The sequence below is a fragment of the Opisthocomus hoazin genome, chromosome 5 (assembly GCF_030867145.1).
Source record: "Opisthocomus hoazin isolate bOpiHoa1 chromosome 5, bOpiHoa1.hap1, whole genome shotgun sequence".
Lineage (NCBI taxonomy): Eukaryota > Metazoa > Chordata > Aves > Opisthocomiformes > Opisthocomidae > Opisthocomus > Opisthocomus hoazin.
In genome coordinates, this window is record NC_134418.1 from 1638620 (window position 1) to 1662456 (window position 23837).

General features: G+C 52.1%; 1 protein-coding gene across 5 annotated transcripts in view; it reads right to left on the minus strand.

Moving 5' to 3' along the window:
- The window catches only part of EXOC6B (exocyst complex component 6B), a 368403-nt gene that overhangs the window by 9015 nt on the left and 335551 nt on the right, over positions 1-23837 (minus strand). For all 5 annotated transcript variants that reach the window (XM_075420231.1, XM_075420229.1, XM_075420230.1 and 2 more), the window contains one exon: positions 2261-2373. In XM_075420231.1, coding sequence (XP_075276346.1) covers positions 2261-2373 — 113 coding nt within the window. The remainder of the gene's footprint in view (positions 1-2260; positions 2374-23837) is intronic.

Sequence of the window (23837 nt, forward strand, 5' to 3'; positions counted from 1 at the left end):
CCTCTTTTAGCTCTAATTAGTGCATTTGAGACGATAAAGTTACCGGAGGGAACCGTTTCAAAGACAGCTTGCATTTAGATCATTTAGTGCTCCATTTAAATCAAACAATCAAGTCACTGCAAGGTGAGGGTAAAAGCCCAAGCAAGCAGCATACTTACACTCGTGATATCCTATGAGAGATGTGTGATTAGGAAGAGAGACAGTGATGAAAACAGGTTACAAAACGAACCAGCGGATCAGAATTTCACGGCGCCGTGTCTGCAAAGCTTGGCTGCCCACGGAGAGGGCTGGGGAGGTGGGCTCGGAGGATGGAGGGGAGCGGACGTGCCTGAAGCTAAGGCTGGCTCTGTGCAGGGTCTCGGGGGAGCTGGAGCTGGTGGATGATGCACGGAGACCCCCCGAAGGGCCTGAAGCCCGAGTGGGGACGGGGCAGAGCCCGGCAGAGCATGCAGGCGATGCCACGCCACGAGGATGCGGGAGGTGCAAGTGCCAACGCGGTGACTCCACCGGGGCTGCTTCCAGAGATCAAATCGGATACGTGAAGATCGCCCTCCAAATGAGATCCCTTCTGGGGAGAAGGCTGGCAAGCCAAGTCAGGGTTTGTGGCTTTTTAACACCACCACTGAGCATGGATGCCCATGGGAATTCCCCCCAGGGAAAGGGGCCAGGAGCACGGAGCTGCCCTCCCGCTGTCCCACTGCCTTCCCAGCGACTGCCACGGGTCCCAGCTCACTGCCTGCTCCCCATTCCCTGGCTCTTCCAGCTGCTTCACGTCCAGGCTCTCAGATTTTTACCATTTTATTGACAGCTCTGAATATACCTCGTGCTTTTCCATTATGGACATCGGGTTGCAAACACGTGAATAACACAGCATATGACACGACACATATAAATACGTATATAAAAACAATGCTATAATGTATAAAAGTGCTTTATGCACAGCAGCTACCTAAGTTTAGTCCCTGTGCACCCTGCTGACAACATCTGGATGTCACGAGCTGCTGTGAAATCAGCTGTTTTCCTCTGCAGGAAAGGCCGTGGTGCACTTCTGTGCGCCACAGATAATACGGATGCAACTCCAAAGCCCAGCAGCACGCTAAAGTCCATCTTGTAAGAGTTTAGCCCCAACTCTTAACTAGTCAGCGCCTCCTCTACAAGCAACCGAGACAGAGAGGAACTCCAAAAAACTACTCAAACTCCTCCTCAGGGTCTGATTTCATGGTAAACCTAACCAAATCCCACTGCAAACTCGCTTCTCCTGCCTGTTCCTCCATGCAAGACTTAGCAGTGGAGGGCCCACGGCACGAGCTGCTCGGAAAAATCTTAATTATCATTTTTGGCAGGTTACTTCTCTGTCAGACCAGCTGGAAGACCAGCTGCAAGGTCTGATGGTAGCAAAGGGGCAGGAGTAGGGCTGATCCTCCCAATGACAGCCTGGAGGTCTACCAGAGAAAGGGTCATCTGGGCCACCTCCTACCACCATGGGTGGCTTGGTGGCTTTTCTCTCCCACTTGCTAGAGGGGCTACATGAGAAGCAAATCCCACTCTTTGGGTCTGCAGCAAACTCATGGGCCTTCCCTTCTTGCTGCTGTTGTAGGACCGGCACAAGCCTCCTCGCTGTGCTTCAGGAGGGATCCCAAAGCCCCGCAGAGACCACGCGGTGCTCACCCACTGTGTCCCGGTACTGATCCTTTGCACAGCTCCACAGCTTGGGAGGAACCTCTGCAAAGCCCATGACCTCCAGGCTTCGAAGAGGCTCAGATTCAGCCTTCTCAAAGAGCGTGTCCTCGCTCAGAGCAAGCCTTGGAGCACAGAGCCACCTAAAGACACTGTCCCTGTCCCACAGCTGGGCTTGCAGCACTTGATCCCCACCATGGATTCAACAGAAGGGAGACACAAGTGCCTGCTAGCAAATTTGAAAAATTATTTTGGGGGCTTGAGATACACCTCTACAGTGGAAGTCTGTTGTAAGACAAGAAGAACCCTACTAAAGAGTGAAGGAAAAAGACAGACCTTCAGCCAAGTCAACGCATTTTGACACCAAACCTGGAATTGAATTGGCATAAGATGGAATTTTTCTGTGTGAGCTCCCACTGTCCAGCCGAGGGTGAAGCCTTTGCCCCCCGGATCACAAGCGGCCTCCTGCTCCCCAGGCTGCTCCATCCAGCACCACGCGGGATGGACCAAGCCGCTCACACACGCGCTTGCCCAAAGCGAGATGGGGCTGAAAATGACCCCGGGTGTCCAGACCCGCACTCACTTTTCCAGCAGGACGAGGGCTGTCGTCGGGTTCACGCGAAGATACTTGCACGTGGGTTGCCCGTAGTCAGCCAAATACGTCGACCAGTCCCACTGGATGAACAGATCCAAGAGCTGCAGCAGCCACGGGAAGGGAAAAACAAACAGACAGAAGATTTTAAGAAGCTGGCGAGAGAGCAGGCGCTTTATCTGAAAGCTGGCAAAGATCCTGGGCAGGTGGCGTTCACCACAAAGAATGGTTTGTAGTCTTTATTCATTTATGTAATGTATTTCTGCTAATATTTGATTATTAACTTATTCACAGAATCAGAATCACAGAATCACAGTATGGTCGGGGTTGGAAGGGACCTCTGTGGGTCACCCAGCCCAACCCCCTGCCCAAGCAGGATCACCCACAGCAGGCTGTAGAGGACCTTGTCCAGGCGGGGCTGGAATATCTCCAGAGAAGGAGACTCCACAGCCTCCCTGGGCAGCCTGGGCCAGGGCTCCGGCACCCTCAGAGGGAAGAAGTTCTTCCTCCTGTTCAGCTGGAGCTTCCTCTGCTTCGGTTTGTGCCCATTGCCCCTTGTCCTGTTGCTGGGCACCACTGGAAAGAGTCTGGCCCTGTCCTCCTGACACCCACCCTTGAGATATTTAATATTTAATATTAATTCACGCATGGCTCTATCAACTGTTGGACTTGATGATCTTAGAGGTCTTTTCCAACCTTAATGATTCTGTGATTCTATTTCAATTTAGCCATAGTGCACTCCTGCTACGCTGTCTCTATTTTTGGGGTGAACTAGCGGTACAGGCGACTGAAACGCTGCGAGGAGGTGGGTGGCAAAGGACCCCAGCGCCCTGATGACCTCAGCTACAGCAGGAGGGCAATTCTGGGGTCAAAGCCACTGTGGATTTCTTCCGTCCCCAGATAAACCTCAGCATCATTTGAACCATGCCACAAGGCTTTCTCATCATGCTTGCTGCATCTCAACATCTTCCAAGCCCTTTGTAAGCGTCTCTAATGACGGGAGCTCCCCGGGGAGGTGTGGGACCTGTCCAGGAGCTCAAGGGTTTATCTCAGGTGAATGCATCTACTGGATGAGACTGGGAGTCCTAGGTGGTTTCCAGACGTTCGTAAGAGAAACCACCAGCCCCTGGCAGCAGGAGAAGGAAAAAGCAGATTAATTCAGCCATCTGTGACACTCCCTGCTCCAGACCCCCAAAATTCGCACCTGAAGCCCTTCACTTCCACAGAGGACCCCCTTGGTGCCCCACCCCTCCCAGGTGGGTGATTCAGGTGAGGGACGAGCAAACTGCAGCCCAGGTTTCCTACATGCCCTCTTCAACCCCCCTTTTTTCATCCTCATTTTCCTTAAAACCCAAACAGCAGCTCCCACGTTGCTCCCACATGAGGACCTCCTCACCTCTAAGAGGTCTTGCCTCTCCACCCACCTATGAGAGCACAACTGAGGCCATCTGAGATGCAGCCTTCATCTCCATCATCTAAAACAGGTTAATTAAGAGCGTTTGAGTTTCCCCCCACCACCCGCCTGCCTTGGTGAGTGGCTGTGACCACTCTATTGCAGGACAGGCTGCCAAGCGCACGGACGTCTTCATCGCCCGCGTCTGCGCGTCCCGGCGCCCACCACCGAAGCCTGGAGAAGAAGGACCATCCCGCGGCCAAGCGAGGACCATAGAGGGCTCATTGTCGCCGCGTCTCCATGGTTTTCCTGGAGACTCCCAGCACTGTTTAACAACACATCCCACCCTGCCAAGAAGGGGATTTGGCTCCTCCGAGACCTCAAGGTACAAAACAAAAATGTGCAACAAGATTCTTTTTGACTATGTAGGTCAGGGCAAAGAAAACAAGCTGTTGGGAACAATCCCCCAAGCTGGTGGGGGGGACGGATTAGCCGGGACCTAAGAGGGCTTTTCCAGCCCGCGGTCCCGCGCGGCTTTGTACGCCGGGTCCATGGTGTGAACTACAAACCCGAGCTGAACACCACCGGCAGGAGTTTTTGTTCCAAAGGGCACCTTCAAGAGACAACCTTAAATATGATTTCACAGGGTCTTTTCACAGAGCGCAGCGGGGCCAAAACTCTTCTGTCGAGTTTGCCGGCTGCCGGAGGAAGCTGCGTGGTGTTACAGGCTAAATCGGATCCCCCCCAACGCACCAAAGTCCTCTTGCTGGTGGCTCCAGGGGGGCTGAATGTGCCTCTGGCAAAGCGCAAGCAAAGCAGTGTGAGTTATTGCCACAGAAAGTGCGTGGCTGGAGCATCAAGAGGCCAGGTAGATGTTCACGGGGAGTGGAAATAAAGCCCCGCGAGAAAGGGACAAACGAAGAACCAAAATAAAAAGATGATGGTTAGAGGTGGGTTAGGAGAAGATGAAATAAAAAAAAGTTGGCAGGTGTTAGAAACAGGAGGCTGGGGGGCACAGCAGAGGCTTGGGATGCTCGTGCAGGAGCTCAAAGCACGCATAAGAAAAGGGCTTGGAGAAACCTCCCATGTGTGTCTCTGAAGAGCGTGGACAGCCCAGCACGGGGAGGCTTCTAAGCAAAAGTTGGATGAACGGCCATCTAGGATAGCTCAGGACTTGCTTTCCAGCTCAGGAGCCTGAGCCAACACTTGCCATTCCCACCAGGGCCAGGTGATGAGAGGCTGGGATGGCACATGGCCCTTGGCCTGATGGCCATCCCTGTCCCACAGCTTTGCTTCATAGAATCACAGAATCATAGAATCGCTAAAGTTGGAAAAGACCTCTAAGATCATCAGGTCCAACCATCAACCAACACCACCATGCCTGCTAAACCATGTCCTGAAGTGCCACATCTACATGTTTTTTGAACACCTCTGCTCTGTTCCAACTCAGTTCAACTCCACCGGGCTGAAGCAATGCAGCTCTCCCACACCAGGCTGCTGGGCTTTGCTGGTGTTGAAGGAACACCACCACACCTTCCTTTGCGCTGGCATCAGCATGAAGGAAGGGTCGGGGTAACTTGGGCCAGGTGACCAGGAAGGCCAACGGCATCCTGGCTTGGATCAGGAATGGTGTGGCCAGCAGGAGCAGGGAGGGGATCGTGCCCCTGTACTGGGCACTGGTGAGGCCACACCTCAAGTGCTGTGTTCAGTTTTGGGCCCCTCACTCCAAGAAGGACATTGAGGGGATGGAGTGCGTCCAGAGAAGGGCAGAGAGGCTGGGGAGGGGTCTGGAGAACAAGTCTGCTGAGGAGCAGCTGAGGGAGTTGGGGCTGTTCAGTCTGGAGAAGAGGAGGCTGAGGGGAGACCTTCTCGCTCTCTACAACTACCTGAAAGGAGGGCGTAGCGAGGCAGGAGTTGGTCTCTTCTCCCAAGTAGCTAGCAATAGGACGAGAGGCGATGGCCTCAAGCTGTGTCAGGGGAGGTTCAGACTGGATATTAGGAAAAATATCTTTACCTAAGGGTTGTCAAGCATTGGCACAGGCTGCCCAGTATAGTGATGGAGTCCCCATCCCTGGAGGTATCTAAAAGACGTGTAGATGTGGCACTCCAGGACTTGATTTAGTGGTGGACTTGGCCATGTTAGCTTAACGGTTGGACTTAATGATCTTCAAGGTCTTTTCCAACCTAAATGATTCTATGATTCCAACCTAAATGATTCTATGATTCCAAATGAGCCCCAACCTGTGCTCCCACCCCGGGCTGGACCTTCCCCGGGCGCTGGGAGAGCCAGGCTCACCCCGGCCGGCTCACGACAGTGACGGATAGCCTGTGTATTTTACAACTGTTTGCCCACATCCATCTTGCCGGCGAGGCAGGTCCGAGGACAGCCGGGGCCGGCACCTTTGGCCGGCGCAGGGCATCGCCGGCGCTTGCCGGAGCTCTGCCGCGGGTCGAGCTCCGTAGGAGAGAGGTCTTGCAGGAGGAAGCATGACGGCTGAGGGCAAGCCGTCTCCAAACGATTTATCTGTCACATAAATGTGGTTTTATTGGTTTTACTGTTTAAACTTTTCACCTCTGCTGCTAAATCTGAACGACCGAAGGGAAAAAAAAAAAAAAAAGGAAAGGAAAAACCCGCCTGCGCAGCGGCGGCGGGCCTGCCGGGGGAGATTCCAAATAAAATATGCAAATACCATTAATTCTTGAAAGTAGAGTCTCCTTTTCAAGGCTATAAATCAAACTCGACAGCACATACACCAGGGGGAAAGGAAAAGCAGAAGGGGGGGGGAAGAAGAGCTTTTCCCGCGACGATGTGAAAGTGGAAGAAGCTCGGAACGCTGCAGACGCGCGGCGTGCGCCGAGCAGGGCTGCAGACCTGCACCCTCCCAGGGCACAGAATCACAGAATCACAGAATAGTAGGGGTTGGAAGGGACCTCTGTGGGTCATCTAGTCCAACCCTCCTGCCGAAGCAGGGTCACCTACAGCAGGCTGCACAGGACGTTGAAGCACCGGAAGGCAAGAGCTGGGAGAGGTTCACGTATTTATTTGTAGAAACAAAGAGATGGAGAATGGATCGAGTATACGTCCAAAAGAAAGGTCCTGAAACCAAGATTTTGTACACGTCCATGGGCTCTTACTCCAACGGTGATTCAAGAGAGGGTAATCCTGGAATGAGAGAAATAAACTGGGAACCAGTTCCCAGCCCTGCCCCACGCTCCCCTTGGCAGGGGCTGAGAAGCACTTTCTCTCCATTACCATAGAATCACTAAGGTTGGAAAACGCCTCTCAGATCAAGTCCAACCGTCCACCCAACCCCACCATTCCTGCTAAACCATGTCCTGAAGTGCCACATCTACACGGTTTTTGAACCCCTCCAGGGATGGGGACTCCACCACCTCCCTGGGCAGCCTGGGCCAAGGCCTGACCACTCTTTCAGGAAAGAAATTTTTCCTAATCTCCAATCTAAACCTCCCCTGGTGCAACTTGAGGCCATTGCCTTTCATCCGAACACTGGTTACTTGGGAACAGAGACCAACACTCACCTCACCACAATCTCATTTCCCTCAGTTCCAGCTCGAAAAAAACTTCCTTTTCATCCCTCTTGCCATATCACCACCTCAAACTCTTCAAAAATGTGGTTTATTCCAAAGCAAAGGCACAGTTTTTGGGCCCTCACATCAAGCACAGGGAAAGGATGGTCGCAACTCAATCGCACGCTGGTGGCAAAGCGAAGCGGGACAGTATGTTCTGTCTGACACAAGATGACATGAATCTGGATAAAATTCTTTCAGCCAAGCCAGAAATGACGTAACATCGATCTGAACGGATTCAAAACACAGACTGCAAGCTCTGCCAGCGCCCCTGGAACAAGATCAGAGAAAGCACCAGCATATGCACGCTGGCACCAGCGGCACAGCGGGCTCTGCACAAACCTGGCAGGTGATCCATGGTGGCCAGAGATAAAGACGATGGCAGGAAAGGGAGATCCATGTTTTTAAAGGTGAAAATCAACCAACGCAAAAAAGACACGTCCTATCTCTGAGACGTCAGGATGATGTTGCAGGGATAACTCTGGACATGGGATCCTCTTGGCCCCAGGGTCCTCTCCTCCCCTCCTCAAGCCTAGGAGATGCAGGTCAAGTGTCATTGCAGGACTGGTGAAAATTCCTGAATCCACCAACTCCATGCAACATCTGGCTTTTCTGTTTTTCTCTTTTCCCTCTTCTGAACTGACACAGCACCACTCTGAGCATCCACGAACAGGGATTTGCCCCAAATTACTTTGACCTGCAGGAAACTTGAGAACTTGAGACACCCCAAACGCTCTGGCCTCATGGACAAGTCTACTGGAAGAGGAGTGTGATCATCCCTTGTCAGCAGAGGGAAGAGTTTCCCAGGACACAACTGCCACCACATCGGACACGGTGTTACATCCACCAGAGCAGGAAGCAAAACTCATCTGAACCAAAAGCGAAGAGCAACCGTCCAGAATCAGAGCTGCTCCAAGACACGAGGGCAGCCTGTAGTCCTGCCAGAAATGGAAACCACATCTTTCCACTCCCCAGCAAGCAAATGTTTTGCTTTTTTTCAGTCCCTGCCGAAGGGATCTGGTTGCATAAGAGACACGTGCCTTGGTCCTGTTGAAGTCAAAAGAGCCGTTATCACCTCTGCGCTCGCATTCGTGTCTTCCCTTGTGCCCCAGACCTTTTGCATTTTAATATCCTGGCTTTTTGGGGCCGAAATCCCACATGAGCTATCACTACTTATAAAAGAGCCATCAGCAGAGGCAATCTGGTGGAAGAGCCTCACGGCTACGCAGCAGCCGGATGGCGAAAGGAGAAACGACTCCATCCTGAAGACTAACTCTCACTTTATTTCAAGGTCTAGGTCTCTTCTTCCTGGAGATGTGAAGGTTCAGGAGGAACCTCATCACAATATTGCAGTACTTAAAGTGTGGCTACAAGGAGGACGGTGGCTCTCTCTTCACAAGGAGCCACATGGAGAAGACAAGGGGCAATGGGTACGGGTTGTACCAGAAGTTTCATTTCAACATAAGAAAGAATTTTGTTGCAGTGACAACAACCGTTCACTGGAACAACCTCCCCAGCGACATGGCAGAGTCCCCATTGCTGGAGGTTTTCAAGATGCAATTGGACAGGTTGCTAGATCATCCCATCTAGGCTTCCCTTCCCATGACAGATTGGACCAGATGATCTTTTAAGGTCCCTTCTAACCTGGGATGTTCTATGGTCCTGTGATTCTACCCCAGAAACAGACATCCCTTCCCTTCTTACCCACCACAATATTTACTTCCAGTGATGAGAGAGCATTAAGATGGCTTGGAAAGGATTTTCCTCTGCCAGCATCATCAGAGTATCAGTAGATCCACCAGCGATGAGACAGCGAGAGGGCTGGTGGGAAACATCCGATAAAGAACTAAACTTCTCCTTTGATAACAGCCCAAATTAGGGAAATCTCATGTCCCTGCAGCTATTAATTATCTTTTTAGTCCCTTCTCCTCCAGGCACACGTACAGTGAGAGACAGACACTCTCTGCTAGGAGCTGCTGACTTTCTGTGGTGGTCAGAGACCACACGTTGAAGCTGGCTGGAGCTGGGCTAAGAGGTGTTACTGCCTGACACACCTGCTGTGAAGCACCAACTGCTATTAAAAAAACCCCAAAACAAACATGACCAGCACTCACACACACACCCCAAACGATGAAAAGGGAAAGATGACTCAAGACCACCAGCTGGCAAATCTTGCAACCTGTTTCAACACATTTAAACACAATTATCCTGGATTTCTCACATCCAACCAAGCTAAGGGAAACCGGGTTAACTTGCTGTGTCTTAAAGCAGGAGACAGCCAGGCATCTGGAGGAGCCTGGCCTGGGTCTAGGTGGTGCCAACAGTGGGTGCGTGAGATCTTCCTCGTGGTGGGTTTTTTGGGGAGGTCCAGATCAACATGGAAGGGACAGCGATGCCACAGGGTTACAGCCAGGCTTCCATGGTGAGCGTTGTGTCCCTCGGATGCCAGGGCTCTGAGAAGCGTTAATTAAGTCGGATTTGGGGGCTTCATGGCTGGAGGCAGCACTCCTGCTGTGAAACTTGCTGAGGGTCATGTTCATGAGCAATGGCTCTTGCTTTCTGGGGGCAGAACGAAGGAATATTTTCAGAACCAAGCTGAACCCAGCTCTAAAAAGCTCTATTATCCTTGCTTATCCTTCCAACCTCTAAGTCTGATGCTCCTCTCTCCCACTCTTTGTTGCGGGCAGCACACAGCATGAACAGCCTTTGACCTGACACCTTCTACAAACCAGCCATGCTCAAGTTTGCAACAGATCACATCATTAGCTTACAAACCCACTGAGATCTTTTCTTTAAAAAGCTCATCTTGCTGATTTAACACCACAGCTCCTTTGATAAAGGTGACAACAAGAGGCTCAGAGGAAGGCAGCACTCGGGTCCTACCATCGTCCAACCTAAACCCACCTGTACAAAGGGACAAGATGCTTCCAGCAGGACCAGAAAACACCCAGGTAAGACCTGGGCCTGCTGGGCACCTCCATAAAAGCACAAGAAGCTACTGAATCCAAACCAGTGCCAAATCCCAGTTTGCCCAAGCCTAAGCTTGCCCACAATCCATCCCCACCACCAGTTGAGCCGCCCCTACCACCAGCCAGCAGGTAATTGTTACAGAGCACAAAAGCCAGAAGGGTTTCCAACAATAGCAGCCACAGACAAGTACATTCAAAATAATTTATTTTGGTGAGGTTTCAATTATGCCTCGTGGGAAAGTAATACTGAAAGAGAAAGAAATACTCCAACGCATGGGGAGACATGGGTTTGGACAACAGCATTACTGAGCAGAAAAGGCACCAGGAACTGGAACGTGATGTTTGTTCATCTAATTGTGAATGACACAGAGGGTAAAATCGTGGCCTAAAGGAAAGCGGGAGCAGATTTGTCACCAGTTTGACTGGAAACTAAGATTTTCTCTACCTGTTGAGTGTACTTTGCATGAGGAGGTGGATAGAACCTGCACCAACCTGATGCTCCACAAGTGAGTGGAAACATTCAAGGCCAGGTTGGACGGGGCTCTGAGCAACCTTATCTAGCTGAAGATGTCCCTGCTCACTACAGGGGGGTTGGGCTAGATGATCTCTGAAGGTCCCTTCCAACCCAAACCATTCTATGATTCTAGGATTCTAAGTCAAAGCGATGCACAAGCCAAGGGCTCAACGCACATGGAGCTCAGGGAAGGTCAACCTTATTTTAGCTGCTTACCAGACCTGCCTGCAGGAGCCAGATGGACTTCTAGGAGTTAGTATAGATCAGAGAGTGCTGCCCAGCCTGCTTGCACTTCTCTGTAAGGCACAACAACTCTGTGCTCAAGTGACCCCTCCAGGTCTCCGGGGCAGATGTCCCACCCAGGGCTGGCCTTCCTCCTAAATGCTCATGCTGGAGGGAGGAGATCCAGTTCCAAGTTCCTCATCTCCCATTTTAACTGGATTGATTTTGCAAGTGAAGGCAGCAATTCTATCTTTCCCTTTTTTTTTTTTTCCCTCTGTTTACTTATATCTGCAAAATTGAAACAGTTCTTGGAAAAAACAGAAGAATGTGGAAGATTTCTGGCAGATGGGACAGTATGTAATGGAGAAAGGTTTGAGACTGATAAAGATCTAATCTGTCCAGTCTGGATTATGGACAGATTTATACTATTGCCTGTTTATAGGTTTTGGTATTTCTCACATCAGATTTCCAGGGGAAGGTCTCCAGAAAGCTTTTCATCTGCACTGTGTGCACATAAAGGTCTTCTGGTTTTCCATCTGCAAATGTTCATCGTTTCTCAGGAGGAAAACCTCTGGCTTTCCACCTGCTTTGAAGCAACGCTGTAATTACATGCTTTCACTTTTCTACCGTTCCAGAAGATATTTATTCCAAGGGTCTCGTTAAAATCTTAACAAACAGAATTTTACCCGAAAAATGTTGCATTTCTGATTGTTTGAGCCAGCAGTGTGCCCTGGCTGCCAAGAAGGCCAATGGGATGCTGGGGTGCATCAAGAGAAGTGTGGCCAGTAGGTCGAGGGAGGTTCTCCTCCCACTCTGCTCTGCCCTGGGGAGGCCCCATCTGGAGTCCTGTGTCCAGTTCTGGGCTCCCCACTTCAAGAAAGATGAGGAGCTACTGGAGAGAGTCCAGCGGAGGGCTATGAGGATGAGGAGGGGACTGGAGCATCTCTGCTATGAGGAAAGGCTGAGGGAGCTGGGCTTGTTCAGCCTGGAGAAGAGAAGGCTGAGAGGGGACCTTCGAAATGCCTCTAAATATCTGCAGGGTGGGGGTCAGGAGGACGGGGCCAGACTCTTTTCAGTGGTGCCCAGCGACAGGACAAGGGACAACGGGCACAAACTTGAAGCAGAGGAAGCTCCAGCTGAAGATGAGGAAGAACTTCTTCCCTCTGAGGGTGATGGAGCCCTGTCCCAGGCTGCCCAGGCAGGCTGTGGAGTCTCCTTCTCTGGAGATACTCAAGACCTACCTGGACAAGGTCTTGTGCAGCCTGCTGTGGGTGACCCTGCTTCGGCAGGGGGTTGGACTGGGTGACCCCCAGAGGTCCCTTCCAACCCCTGTGATGCTGGGATTCTCTGATTCGGTGATTGTAGCCCACTTCTGCACTTAGGGCAAAAAAACTCCCTTTCAGGTTAAATCTGGCTTGGAGGAATGCACCTTCTCCTCCCAGCCCACGATGCAAAACCACAAGAAGGAGCCACGTAAGGTTGTCAAGCTTCAAGAGAAGTGATGCAAAGCAGCCCTGAGAGCGAAGGGCGGGGACAGAATCAGAATCACAGAGTCACAGAATGGTAGGGGTTGGAAGGGACCTCTGTGGGTCATCTAGTCCAACCCTCCTGCCGAAGCAGGGTCACCTACAGCAGGCTGCACAGGACCTTGTCCAGGCGCCGAGGATTAGCACATCGTGTTACGGTGACAGTCTCGAAGACGGCTGGAAAGTCCCTACCAGCTTCACTCGAGCTCCTGCGGACTTTGATGGTGCAGGACCCTGGCTTTAGCCACTCCCTGGAGGCTTGCCCGTGGGGAAGGCTAAACCAAATTCTAGGGAAATCCCAAGTTTCTCCGACCATCGCAAAGCACTGTGCAATACTGCTTGAAAAAAAAAACCACAAGGCATGAAAATGATTTGGTACAAAAAACACTGGGATTTCAACGTTTCAGAATAAAATCGGTCCATTCTAACGATCACCGCCCAGACGGGGGGTTTTATGAACGGCCAAAGGAACAAAAGGAACCTCTGCCCTGCTGGACTTCGTAGCCAATTTGAACTGATAAAAAATAATTATTTAGACTCCTCAAATACTCCACACAGGTTCACAGGTTTGCAGGGTGCTTTCCGCCCGGAGAAGACAACCGTATTTCTACCCTCCAGACCCTACGATCCGCCTAAGACAAAGAGACAATACTGGGCAGCGGCCAAAAAGGAATGAAAGAGCCTCGGAAGACCGCTCTCCAGGGACGGCTATCGAATAACACTTTGCGTTTCCATTTAACCATCACAAAGGGGGATTCATTCCCGAAGCAGAGATGTCTCCTTTCGTAGCATCCCCCCCGTAGCCTCTCCGGCTCAGATCTTCGGTGGGCACGGCCGGGAGGTGCGACCATCGCTCAGCCCGGCAAGGATGGAGCCTGGCTAAATGCTTGTGGTCAGCATCCGAGATTACGGGGGCCGAATTTGGGATGCAACGCTCGGAAAGAGCTCAGCTGGTAGATAATTATTCTTAGAAGTATTTTTTGAAGCTGTTACCGGGAGGAGAAGCTGGATTTGCTGATGGTGAAGACCCTTGCTCTGCAGTCGGGAGGTGCAAGCAAGGCTTTTGACACTGTCACCCGTAACATCCTCCTAGGGAAGCTCAGGAAGTGTGGGCTGGATGAGTGGTCGGTGAGGTGGATTGAGAACTGGCTGAATGGCAGAGCTCAGAGGGTTGGCATCAGCGGTGCTGAGTCTGGTTGGAGGCTGGTAACGAGTGGTGTCCCTCAGGGGTCAGTACTGGGCCCAGTCTTGTTTAACTTCTTCATCAACGACCTGGATGAAGAGTTAGAATGTACCATCAGCAAGTTTGCTGATGACACCAAACTGGGAGGAGTGGTGGATACACCAGCAGGCTGTGCTGCCATTCAGTGTGACCTGGAAAGTCTGGAAAGTTGGGCAGAGAGGAACCTGATGAGGTTCAACAAGGGCAAGGGCAGGGTCCTGCACCTAGGGAGGAACAACCCCAGGCACCAGTACAGGCTGGGGTGGACCTGCTGTAGCGCAGCTCTGTGGAGAGGGACTGGGAGTGCTGGTGCATGACAGGGTGACCATGAGCCAGCAGTGTGCCCTGGGTGCCAAGAAGGCCAATGGGATCCTGGGGTGCATGAGGAGGAGTGTGGCCAGCAGGTCAAGGGAGGTTCTCCTTCCCCTCTACACTGCCCTGGGGAGGCCTCATCTGGAGTCCTGGGTCCAGTGCTGGGCTCCCCACTTCAAGAAAGATGAGGAGCTACTGGAGAGAGTCCAGCGGAGGGCTACGAGGATGAGGAGGGGACTGGAACATCTCTCCTACAAGGAGAGGCTGAGGGAGCTGGGCTTGTTCAGCCTGAAGAAGAGAAGGCTGAGAGGGGACCTTCGAAATGCCTCTAAATATCTGCAGGGTGGGGGTCAGGAGGACGGGGCCAGACTCTTTCCAGTGGTGCCCAGTGACAGGACAAGGGGCAACGGGCACAAACTGAAGCAGAGGAAGCTCCAGCTGAAGATGAGGAAGAACTTCTTCCCTCTGAGGGTGCCGGAGCCCTGGCCCAGGCTGCCCAGGGAGGCTGTGGAGTCTCCTTCTCTGGAGATATTCCAGCCCCGCCTGGCCGCGGTGCTGTGCAGCCTGCTCTGGGTGACCCTGCTTGGGCAGGGGGCTGGGCTGGGGGACCCCCAGAGGGCCCTGACAACCACAACCATGCTGGGATTCTGTGATGGCACCGTGTGTGCGGGTACCCCTGGCATACAGAAACACCTTCCCTGTCGCTGTCGCCCGGGTGCAAACAGCCTTGTGCATTGATCTGGCTCGCCCTGCCTGACCCGCGCTTCAAAATCAACGGCTGTGGAGAACACGTTAATAAATAACATGGAAAATCTCCGTATCTCAGCGGCAGGTCGGGACGCCCCAGTGAGGAAGGAGGAGAGTTAACAAGAGCACAAAAACCCCACAAAACCTCGTAAAGACAGGAAAAGGGGTTGAGAGGGGAGAAAAGCCGCAGTCCTCCAAACAAGCCTATAGACAAAGCATCTCCATCATCGGCCCTACAGTATCAGAGGGGGGGAAAAAAATCACTTTAAACGACGCCTTTCTAGGGGAAAATATTCCCAGTGAATGGACAGAGCAGATATTTGTGGTCAGAAAGCTTTTGGGCCGGGAGGGGTTAATGCTCCCCATCCCCTGACAGCTCCACAGCAGATCTAGGTACCCACCAAGTGACCAGGGTCTGCCCAGAAGACACCTGGGCCACGTTTTCAGATAAAGCCCCGCTTGGTGCCGCCGGCAGCCAGTGATGCCCGGATACCCCGGTGAGGGGCACTGCGGGGTGCTTCCCCCGGGGGGGTGTCCCACAGGCAGCAGGGACAGGCGAGCCAGCGATGTCCTTCTGAGCTCAGGGTCCCTCCTTTCCACGGTAGGAGAAAGCCACAATATTTGAATTAAACCGCTCCCGCCGTCCCGAAAGGCGCCGGCATCGCCTTCGCCGCAGCCCGGCGCTCGCCGGGTACCAAACCGCACCGCGGGGCTGGCAAAGCCACAAATATTTTTCCTGTTGCTCAGCTGATGCCAAGTCCTCCGCAAAGTTGCATTTTTCTTTTGTTTACACATTCAAAAAAAGGGGATAAAAAAAAAAAAAATAAAAAAAAAAGAGGTGACCTCTCGCTAACCCCAGCCGGTCTATGAGAAGCTGCCGCTGCCTTCACCTCCGAATGAACTTTCAGATTATCTCAGACAAGATTCACCTTGCGTTGAACTTGTACCCCGCGCGGCAGCGCACAGTCACGTAACCTTGATTAAACATTACAGCGCAACGCGGCTATAAATTTAATGAGCGTTATCGGCGCGCTTCCTCCCGTCATCCCGGGGACAGGGGGAGCGATGGAAATGCCGGGAGCTGCCGGGAACCAGCCTGGCGTGCACCAGCATGGGCAGGAGATGGAGAAGCAGCTATTTCAGGGAATAGGAGGGAGACAGAGCAGCCCGTGAGTTGTCCTCTCCTCCGGCGCATGCGATGAGTTGTGTACGGGCTCTGCGGCAGCTCCCCCAGGAGCGAGCTGCTCCGGGTGCCCACCACGAGCGGGGACGACCCATGGAGGTCTTGCACAGCTTTCTGCTCAGAAGTCGGAAGAAAAAGCAAAAAGAAAAGAGCAACAAGGCGCGATAACGGGTCCAGAGGGTCCCTCCGCCCAGCAGGAACCCTTTCTCAGGCCACGGCCTCCTAAACCCTGGCTGCCCTCCTCACGCGGAGCGGTGCAGCCCATCGCCGTCCTCCCGTTGACTTTCGGGACGCACGCGTGACGGGAGGCAGAGGCAGCCGCCTCTTCATCTCCCAGCTGCCACGTAGGGAAAGGGAGAGCTCAGCATCCGCGCGGGCGGCGATGATTCCTGCCGCAGAGGTCACTCGGCCGGTCGAGAGGAGAGCGCCCGGGCGGAGAAATAGATATGCTCAAGTTCAAGTGCTTGAAATACCTTCTTTTTTTTTAAAAAAAAAAAAAAAAAATCACTCAAACCTAAACTAATATATCCCCTGCTTTTCATGATAACTTCCTCCTTATCCTCGGTGGTTTTGTTTAGCAGATCTATTGTTCTCGGCGAGCCTTGCCCTGGGGTCCAATTTGACTGCGTTCTCATTTTTCCCCCTATGTAACTGATGCTTATTTCTTTAAGCCCTACTGTAAACAGAAAACACACTGCGGTGCCCTTGCCTGGCTTTGCAGGAGGCAGGCTCAGACCTGGAACTTTTTTTTTTTTTTTAATCTATAGGAAACAAAAAAGCTCGGGCTTGCTTGCTCGAAGCATTCAAACACCTGCGGGATGCGGGAGGACGGCTGTGGTACCCGCGGGTGGTCCGGGCTTGGAGCAGGGAGCACACGGCTCCAGCACCGCCTCTGCTGCTGCTTTGCTGGATAAACGGCCTTTTTCTGCTTGAGAGGCTGGAAATGTGCTGCTTTCCTCATTATAGACCTCTTTAATATTCACTAAAGACAGGGGTTGAGGAGGTAAGCAGCATCGTTTGGAGGTGGCATCAAGTTCTTCGAGGTGCTCAGAGGGAACGAGAAAGCCACCAGACAGCATCCCCCTCGACGGGGGGGCACACAGGGAACAAATATAAAATAAAAATAAAACCTCCGCAGAGGGGAACACATCTTGGATGGTTTGAGGAACAGAACAGGGGATGGGGATTTGGAAAAGGTGGGTGATAGGGGCACCAAGCCGCGGTTTCCTGCTCCTCACCATTTACTTGTCAGGGATTTGGTCCTCACCCAGAGAAACGTCCTCACCCCAGCAAAGGGGGGGCTTGGGGGACGCAAGAACTGCCTGTGCTGTGGAGATATTTTAAGCAAAATCGGCATTTTTTCCCCCTTTTGCTGTCCTCATGGTTACTCTCCACTGTGGTTCCAGCACCACCCTCCCAGGAGAAGACTTACTCCAGCGCAGCTCGCGGGAGCCTGTCCAGAGAAGATGGATCCAGCACCAGTGCAGAAGAAACCAGTGACACTGGGGTCTCTGCCCAAGGCAGGGGATGCAAAGAGCAGGGATGAGGGGTGGGAGGAGGTGGCCTTGGGTGTTGCCAGCTCCCACTGAGAAGGTTCGCTCGCCTTCGCAAACACACCGACTTCCAGAGATGTCCCCACCAAAGGTGCCGTCACCTCCCCTGTCACCTGCCAAACTAATTTGGCCTGGGAAATAACCCGGCCGTTTGGGTGGCTGCTTAGACCTGTTCTTGTAAGGCCACGGGATATGTATTTCCAGAGTCTGAAACCGTGCTCTTCAGCCTGGAGAAGAGAAGGCTGCCAGGGGACCTAATATATACTTACAAATATCTGCAGGGTGGGGGTCAGGAGGACGGGGCCAGACTCTTTCCAGTGGTGCCCAGCGACAGGACAAGGGGCAACGGGCACAAACTGAAGCAGAGGAAGCTCCAGCTGAAGATGAGGAAGAACTTCTTCCCTCTGAGGGTGACAGAGCACTGGCCCAGGCTGCCCAGGGAGGTTGTGGAGTCTCCTTCTCTGGAGATATTCAAGACCCACCAGGACAATGTCCTGTGCAGCCTGCTGTGGGTGACCCTGCTTCGGCAGGAGGGTTGGACTAGATGACCCACAGAGGTCCCTTCCAATCCCGACCATTCTGTGATTCTGTGAAAACAGCGAGAGCCATTTACAGCCATCCAGCGTATTCTGCAGAGAGGCCGACGCGCAGGCGAATGGATATTTAAAACAGCTGTGAAGGCAAGACTGGTAGGAAACATTGGGCTAAAAGCAAACACAGAAATAAAATAACTTCCCAGAAGGTTAGAAATCAGTGAAACTGGTACCGCCCGACTTCAGGAGAAAAACAACTCTCTTCAGCTTCTAGAGACTTGCAAATAACCATGGAAAATCTAAGGATTAAAGTCCATTCTATCACGTTTTATCTTCCACCTACACTGTAAAACAGTCTCTTTTCTGGTTGAGTGGACACCACCAAACTTCCCCTTGGGATGGCTCATCTCTTAGCATCTACAGGATAAAGCAGATTTTATACGCTGAGGCCACAAAATCGCTGGGCTCCAGCTGATGGCGATGGGTGAGCCACTGACTTCTGGGGGGGCTGCATCCTCAAGACCCCAGACTTTCATGCAAGCCCCCCCCAAAATGCTTCCAGGAATGGGTAAAGGAAGAGAGTTTTAATTCACACTCACGTCAGGTTTGATTGAGAGCCTGGCCAGACAACTCTTGCCCTACAACAACCCTCTTCTTTGAGAAAATACTGAGCTTAACCTGTTCCGTTTTTGGTGGGTGCAAATCATTTTGGGAACTTGACATTTGCAGGAGACTAACGCGTAGGGGAAAAAAAATCATAGAATCATAGGTTGGAAAAGACCTCTAAGATCATCAAGTCTAACCCTCCACTCAGCACCACCATGCCTACTAAACCATATCCAGAAGTGCCACATCTACACGTTTTTTGAACACCTCCAGGGATGGGGACTCCACCACTGTCCTGGGCAGCCTGGTCCAATGTCTGACCACTCTCTCAGTGAAGAAATTTTTCCCAATGTCCAATCTGAACCTCCCCTGATGCAACTTGAGGCCATTGCCTCTCGTCCTATCCCTGGCTACTTGGGAGAAGAGACCAACACCTGCCTCACTACACCCTCCTGTCAGGCAGTTGTAGAGAGCAAGAAGGTCTCCCCTCAGCCTCCTCTTCTCCAGACTGAACAGCCCAAGCTCCAATAGCCACTCCTCATCAGACTTGTTCTCCAGACCCCTCCCCAGCCTTGCTGCCCTTCTCTGGACACGCTCCAGCCCCTCAATGTCCTTCTTGGAGTGAGGGGCCCAAAACTGAACACAGCACTCGAGGTGCGGCCTCACCAGTGCCGAGTAGGGGGACCCGATCCCCTCCCTACACCTGCTGGCCACACCATTCCTGATCCAAGCCAGGATGCCGTTGGCCTTCCTTGTCCACCTGGGCACACTGCTGGCTCACATTCAGCCAGCTGTTGACCAGCACCCCAAGGTCCTTTTCCGCCGGGCAGCTTTCCAGCCACTCCTCCTCAAGCCTGTAGCGTTGCACCCAAGTGCAGGACCCGGCATTTGGCCTTGTTGAACCTCATACAGTTGACCTCGGCCCATCGATCCAGCCTGTCCAGATCCCTCTGCAGAGCCTTCCTACCCTCCAGCAGATCAACACTCCCACCCAAATTGGTGTCATCTGCAAACTGACTGAGGGAGCACTCAATGCCCTCATCCAGATCACTAAGATGTTAAACAAGACCAGACCCATAACTGAGCCCTGGGGAACACCACTTGTGACCAGACGCCAGCTGGATTTAACTCCGTTCACCACCACTCTCTGTGCTCGGCCATCCAGCCAGTTCTTCATTCAGCGAAGAGTACGTCCATCCAAACCATGGGCAGCCGGTTTCTCCAGGAGGATACTGTAGGGAACAGTGTCAAAGGCTTTACTAAAGTCCAGGTAGATAACATCCACAGCCTTTCCCTCATCCACTAGGCGAGTCATCTGGTCATAGAAGATCAGGTTGGTCAAGGAGGCCCTGCCTTTCATGAACCCGTGCTGGCTGGGCCTGATGCCCTGGTTATCCTTCACATGCCCGGTGAAAGCACTCAAGATAAACCACTCCATAATCTTCCTAAGCACTGAGGTCAGGCTGACAGCCTGTGGTTCCTGGGATCCTCCTTCCGGCCCTTCTTGTAGATGGTGTTACGCTGGTGATCCTCCAGTCACCTGGGACCTCCCCTGTTAGCCAGGACCGCTGATAGATGATGGAGAGTGGCTTGGCCAGCTCCTCCGCCAGCTCCCTCAGCACTCTTGGGTGGATCCTGTCTGGCCCCATACAGCGTTCTTGTGTGGAAGCCATGCAACACTTGCTTTAGGCATCCTGAGAAACCTCCTGAAAACACCCAGGGTGACCAAAGCCCAGCTTCCAATTAATGAAACCCCCAAACTCCCGTGGGGCACGCTCTCCTGTAGCTAAATCCGATGCGACGAAGAGGAGGGAGCCCAGCTGAAGCAGCATTTCCTCCTGCTCCAGCATCCGCCGGGCTGGCGCTGGAGCTGGGCAGCCCTGGGCACGGGGAGACCCAGCAGGATTTATGGCTATTTGTTGTAGATAAAAAAAAAAAAAAAAACAACCAATCTTGGGAGGAATCTGAAAACAAAAGCCAAGGCTTTTCCTTACGCGGTGTCACAGTAACCTCTGGATGGCCTCGCGCTTATTGTCACAGCCTTGGAAAGGGATAAACAAAGGCAGATTTCGGATGCCCAGAGCTGGGCGAGGAGAGAAAGGGGACGCGAAATCCTCTTTGCGCTGACATCTGGGGTATAAATCCCGGGAAGAGCTGTTTTACGATGTGCACGCGGAGTTATCGCCCTGTTATAAAGCAATTTGTGGGGGAAAAAGGGCGATAGCGGAGGACGGCGAGGTCCCGGCGGAGCGGGGAATTTGACACCCGTGGCCGGGGCGGTGATGGGGAGGCAGCGCGAGGCTTCGCAAAGGGCTAGCGGATATAGCAGAAAGTCCCTTTTTGGGGTTAAATATGCTCTTTAAACGTACTGGTAGAGCTGCAAAGGGAGGGTTTGGGGTGAGAATGGTTCCCAATGACTGAGATGGGATCTCTGAAGGTGCTGTCCTGTTTAAGGACAGGTTGCATGGTGCGTTGGGCAGAGCCGGTGCTCCCACCACCCCGCAGCAGCCAGTCCCAGTGCTCCACGGCATCTCAAAGGCAGGTCTTTTTTCAAAACTTTGGGAATTTTAAAAGGGCCAGGAGCAAACCGCTCCAGCGAGTTTGAAGTAAATATGGAAAACAACATGAAAACAAACAAAAAAGAAGAAAAGCATAAAAAAGAAAAAAGAAAAAAAAAGAAAAAAGCAAAAATATAAAATATAAAAGAATAAGGAAAAAAGAAAGAAAAAAAGGAAAAAAGAAAGAAAAAAGGAAAAAAGAAAGAAAAAAGGAAAAAAGAAAGAAAAAAGGAAAAAAGAAAAAGCAAAACAAATAAAGATAAAAAGAGACAGAAAATAAATAAATTAAAAAAAATAATAATAAAAGACAGGATAAAATTAATGTAGAAGTAATATCAGAGGAGGGGCATCTGCCAGAGGAGATAAAACCTGATGCATTGAACCCACATCTGCCTGGAGAACTGCCGGCCAGGTTTCGGCACCAGACTTTCGGTTCCAGGTCTGACGGACCCATCAACCGCCGACTATTTCAGCGTGGCCATCGGTGGTGGAAACCCTCCCCAAACCAGCGAGACCCTCAAGAATTTGGCCAGCTCACGCGACGTCGGCGCACTCAAGCCTAAACTAACCACGGCTCAGCTTTCGTCCAGCCTCAGCGGCCTTGCGTTGAGGACGAGCATCCCTTTTTCTGGGCAATTTCATCCCGAAATGAGGGGGCTGCCTCAGCCGGGTGCTGGCATCGTACAGCACCGTGCCGCACGACTTCCTTCTATTGAAAGCGTTTCTTTCTCTCAGGGTCTCGCAGGGTTCACCCCTAGGTACGCGCGTTTCCTTCACCGCTTTGCTGCCTCACTCACTCCTCTCCGCCGCGTTCTGCTGCCCGTCCACTCGCCCTTCCCCGCACTCCAGCGGCGGTGTTTGAGGAAGGATAAAATGACACGGATTTGTCTTTGTCTACACCAAACTGTTTACTTTCTTCTTTCTTTTGAATTTTATTATTGTTTGATAGGAACATAAAGCAGAAGCCCAGCACATCAACGCCAGAGGCTCCCCACCAAAGGGCTTCTCGTAAACTTCCTTTCGGTTGCTGTGAAATTTTTGCAGGGCTATGAACTCCTTAAACAAACAGCTGAGGTCATTGTCAGCTGAAAAAAAAAAAAAAGAAATTATTTAAAGAAACAAAAAAGCACGACTAACGTTACAGCCAGAGCGGAAGCTGCTCTGCCACAAAGGGAGATGAGATGGCGCACGGCAAAATCTACGGCAAAAAGATCAAAGAATCGCGAGTCTTGCACACGCCAGTCCATGCCACTCTCTCCACGTTATTAAGACGACAAAACCTGGACTCAGAAGCCCCGCCATATTTTGAGATCTCAACCCCTATTCTGAGGGTCACAGCCCAGAGAAGAGGAACTTTTGGTGGCAATACTACTGTCCCTTCCAATCTCTTGACACGGTATCACAAGACAAGTGCAATCGCAGCCCCTCCAGTGTCCAGGAGACACGCTGGAAGGGCGGCAGATAGTTCTTGAGATACTTTGTCCTCCATTCAAGCTTGCCTAGAACAAAACATTAGGAAAGCGGCATCGGTGCGAGAGTCATGTAGCACAGTCATGTGTCTCATAATCAATTATATCAGAGATTCAAACAACTTTTTTCCCCCAAAATCACCATCGAAAACTTCTACTTCTTCCTCAACGGCAGAAAGTTTGCAAGAGCCATAAGTTGTCCCAAGGATATGTCGGAGCCACCAAGCAGAGGGTGATGGCATGGAGGCAGCTCGTTTTCTGAGCAAATATCGGCACAAGGCTTCCCGCTGGCAGATACAGAGGTTTGCAAGTGAAGGCTCGTGTTGTGGGTGGGCAGGATATTTCAATACTTCCCAAGATCTGCAAAGCTTTGGGTCCAGAAGCTCTAAGGTCACCCTGGAGCCTTCTCTTCTCCAGGCTGAACAGCCCCAACTCCCTCAGCCTGTCCTCGCAGGAGAGCTGCTCCAGCCCTCGGATCATCTTCGTGGCCTCCTCTGGCCCCGCTCCAACCCATCCATGTCCTTCCTATGTTGGGGGCTCCAGAGCTGGACGCAGGACTCCAGGTGGGGTCTGAGGAGAACGGAGTCAAGGGGCAGAATCCCCTCCCTCGCCCTGCTGCCCACGCTGCTCTTGATGCAGCCCAGGGTACGGGTGGCTTTCTGGGCTGCAAGCGCACATTGCCGGCTCATGCTGAGCTTCTCATCCACCAGCACTCCCAAGTCCTTCTCCTCAGGGCTGCTCTCGAGATGGTCATTTCCAGCAGAGACTTCCACCTGCGACCACACCAGTGGCACCCACGGCAGAAGGCACCGCTCAGTTAAAGCACTGAGTGTTCGTAAGAAAAGCGGTTTGGGAAAAGAAAGGGAAAGAATGCCGACAGCGTTCTTAGGAGAAGGAAATAAATCACTAACAGGATGCTCACCAAAGCCAGAGACGCCTGAGTGACCCTATCAAAGGCAATACATGAATATCAATAAATTCAGATAAAAGGAAAGAACGGGATACAATCACGTTGCAGCAGAAAAGGCAGAGAGGCCTCTTAACCTGAAAATTTACAGTCAGAAAGAAGAGTCTGCCTGGCTGCCTCTCCACCCAACCTCTTCCCATCTCTGGATCCATACGGGATAGAATTACTCGCACATCCCCGGAGGCAATCGCATGCAGGGTTTCGTT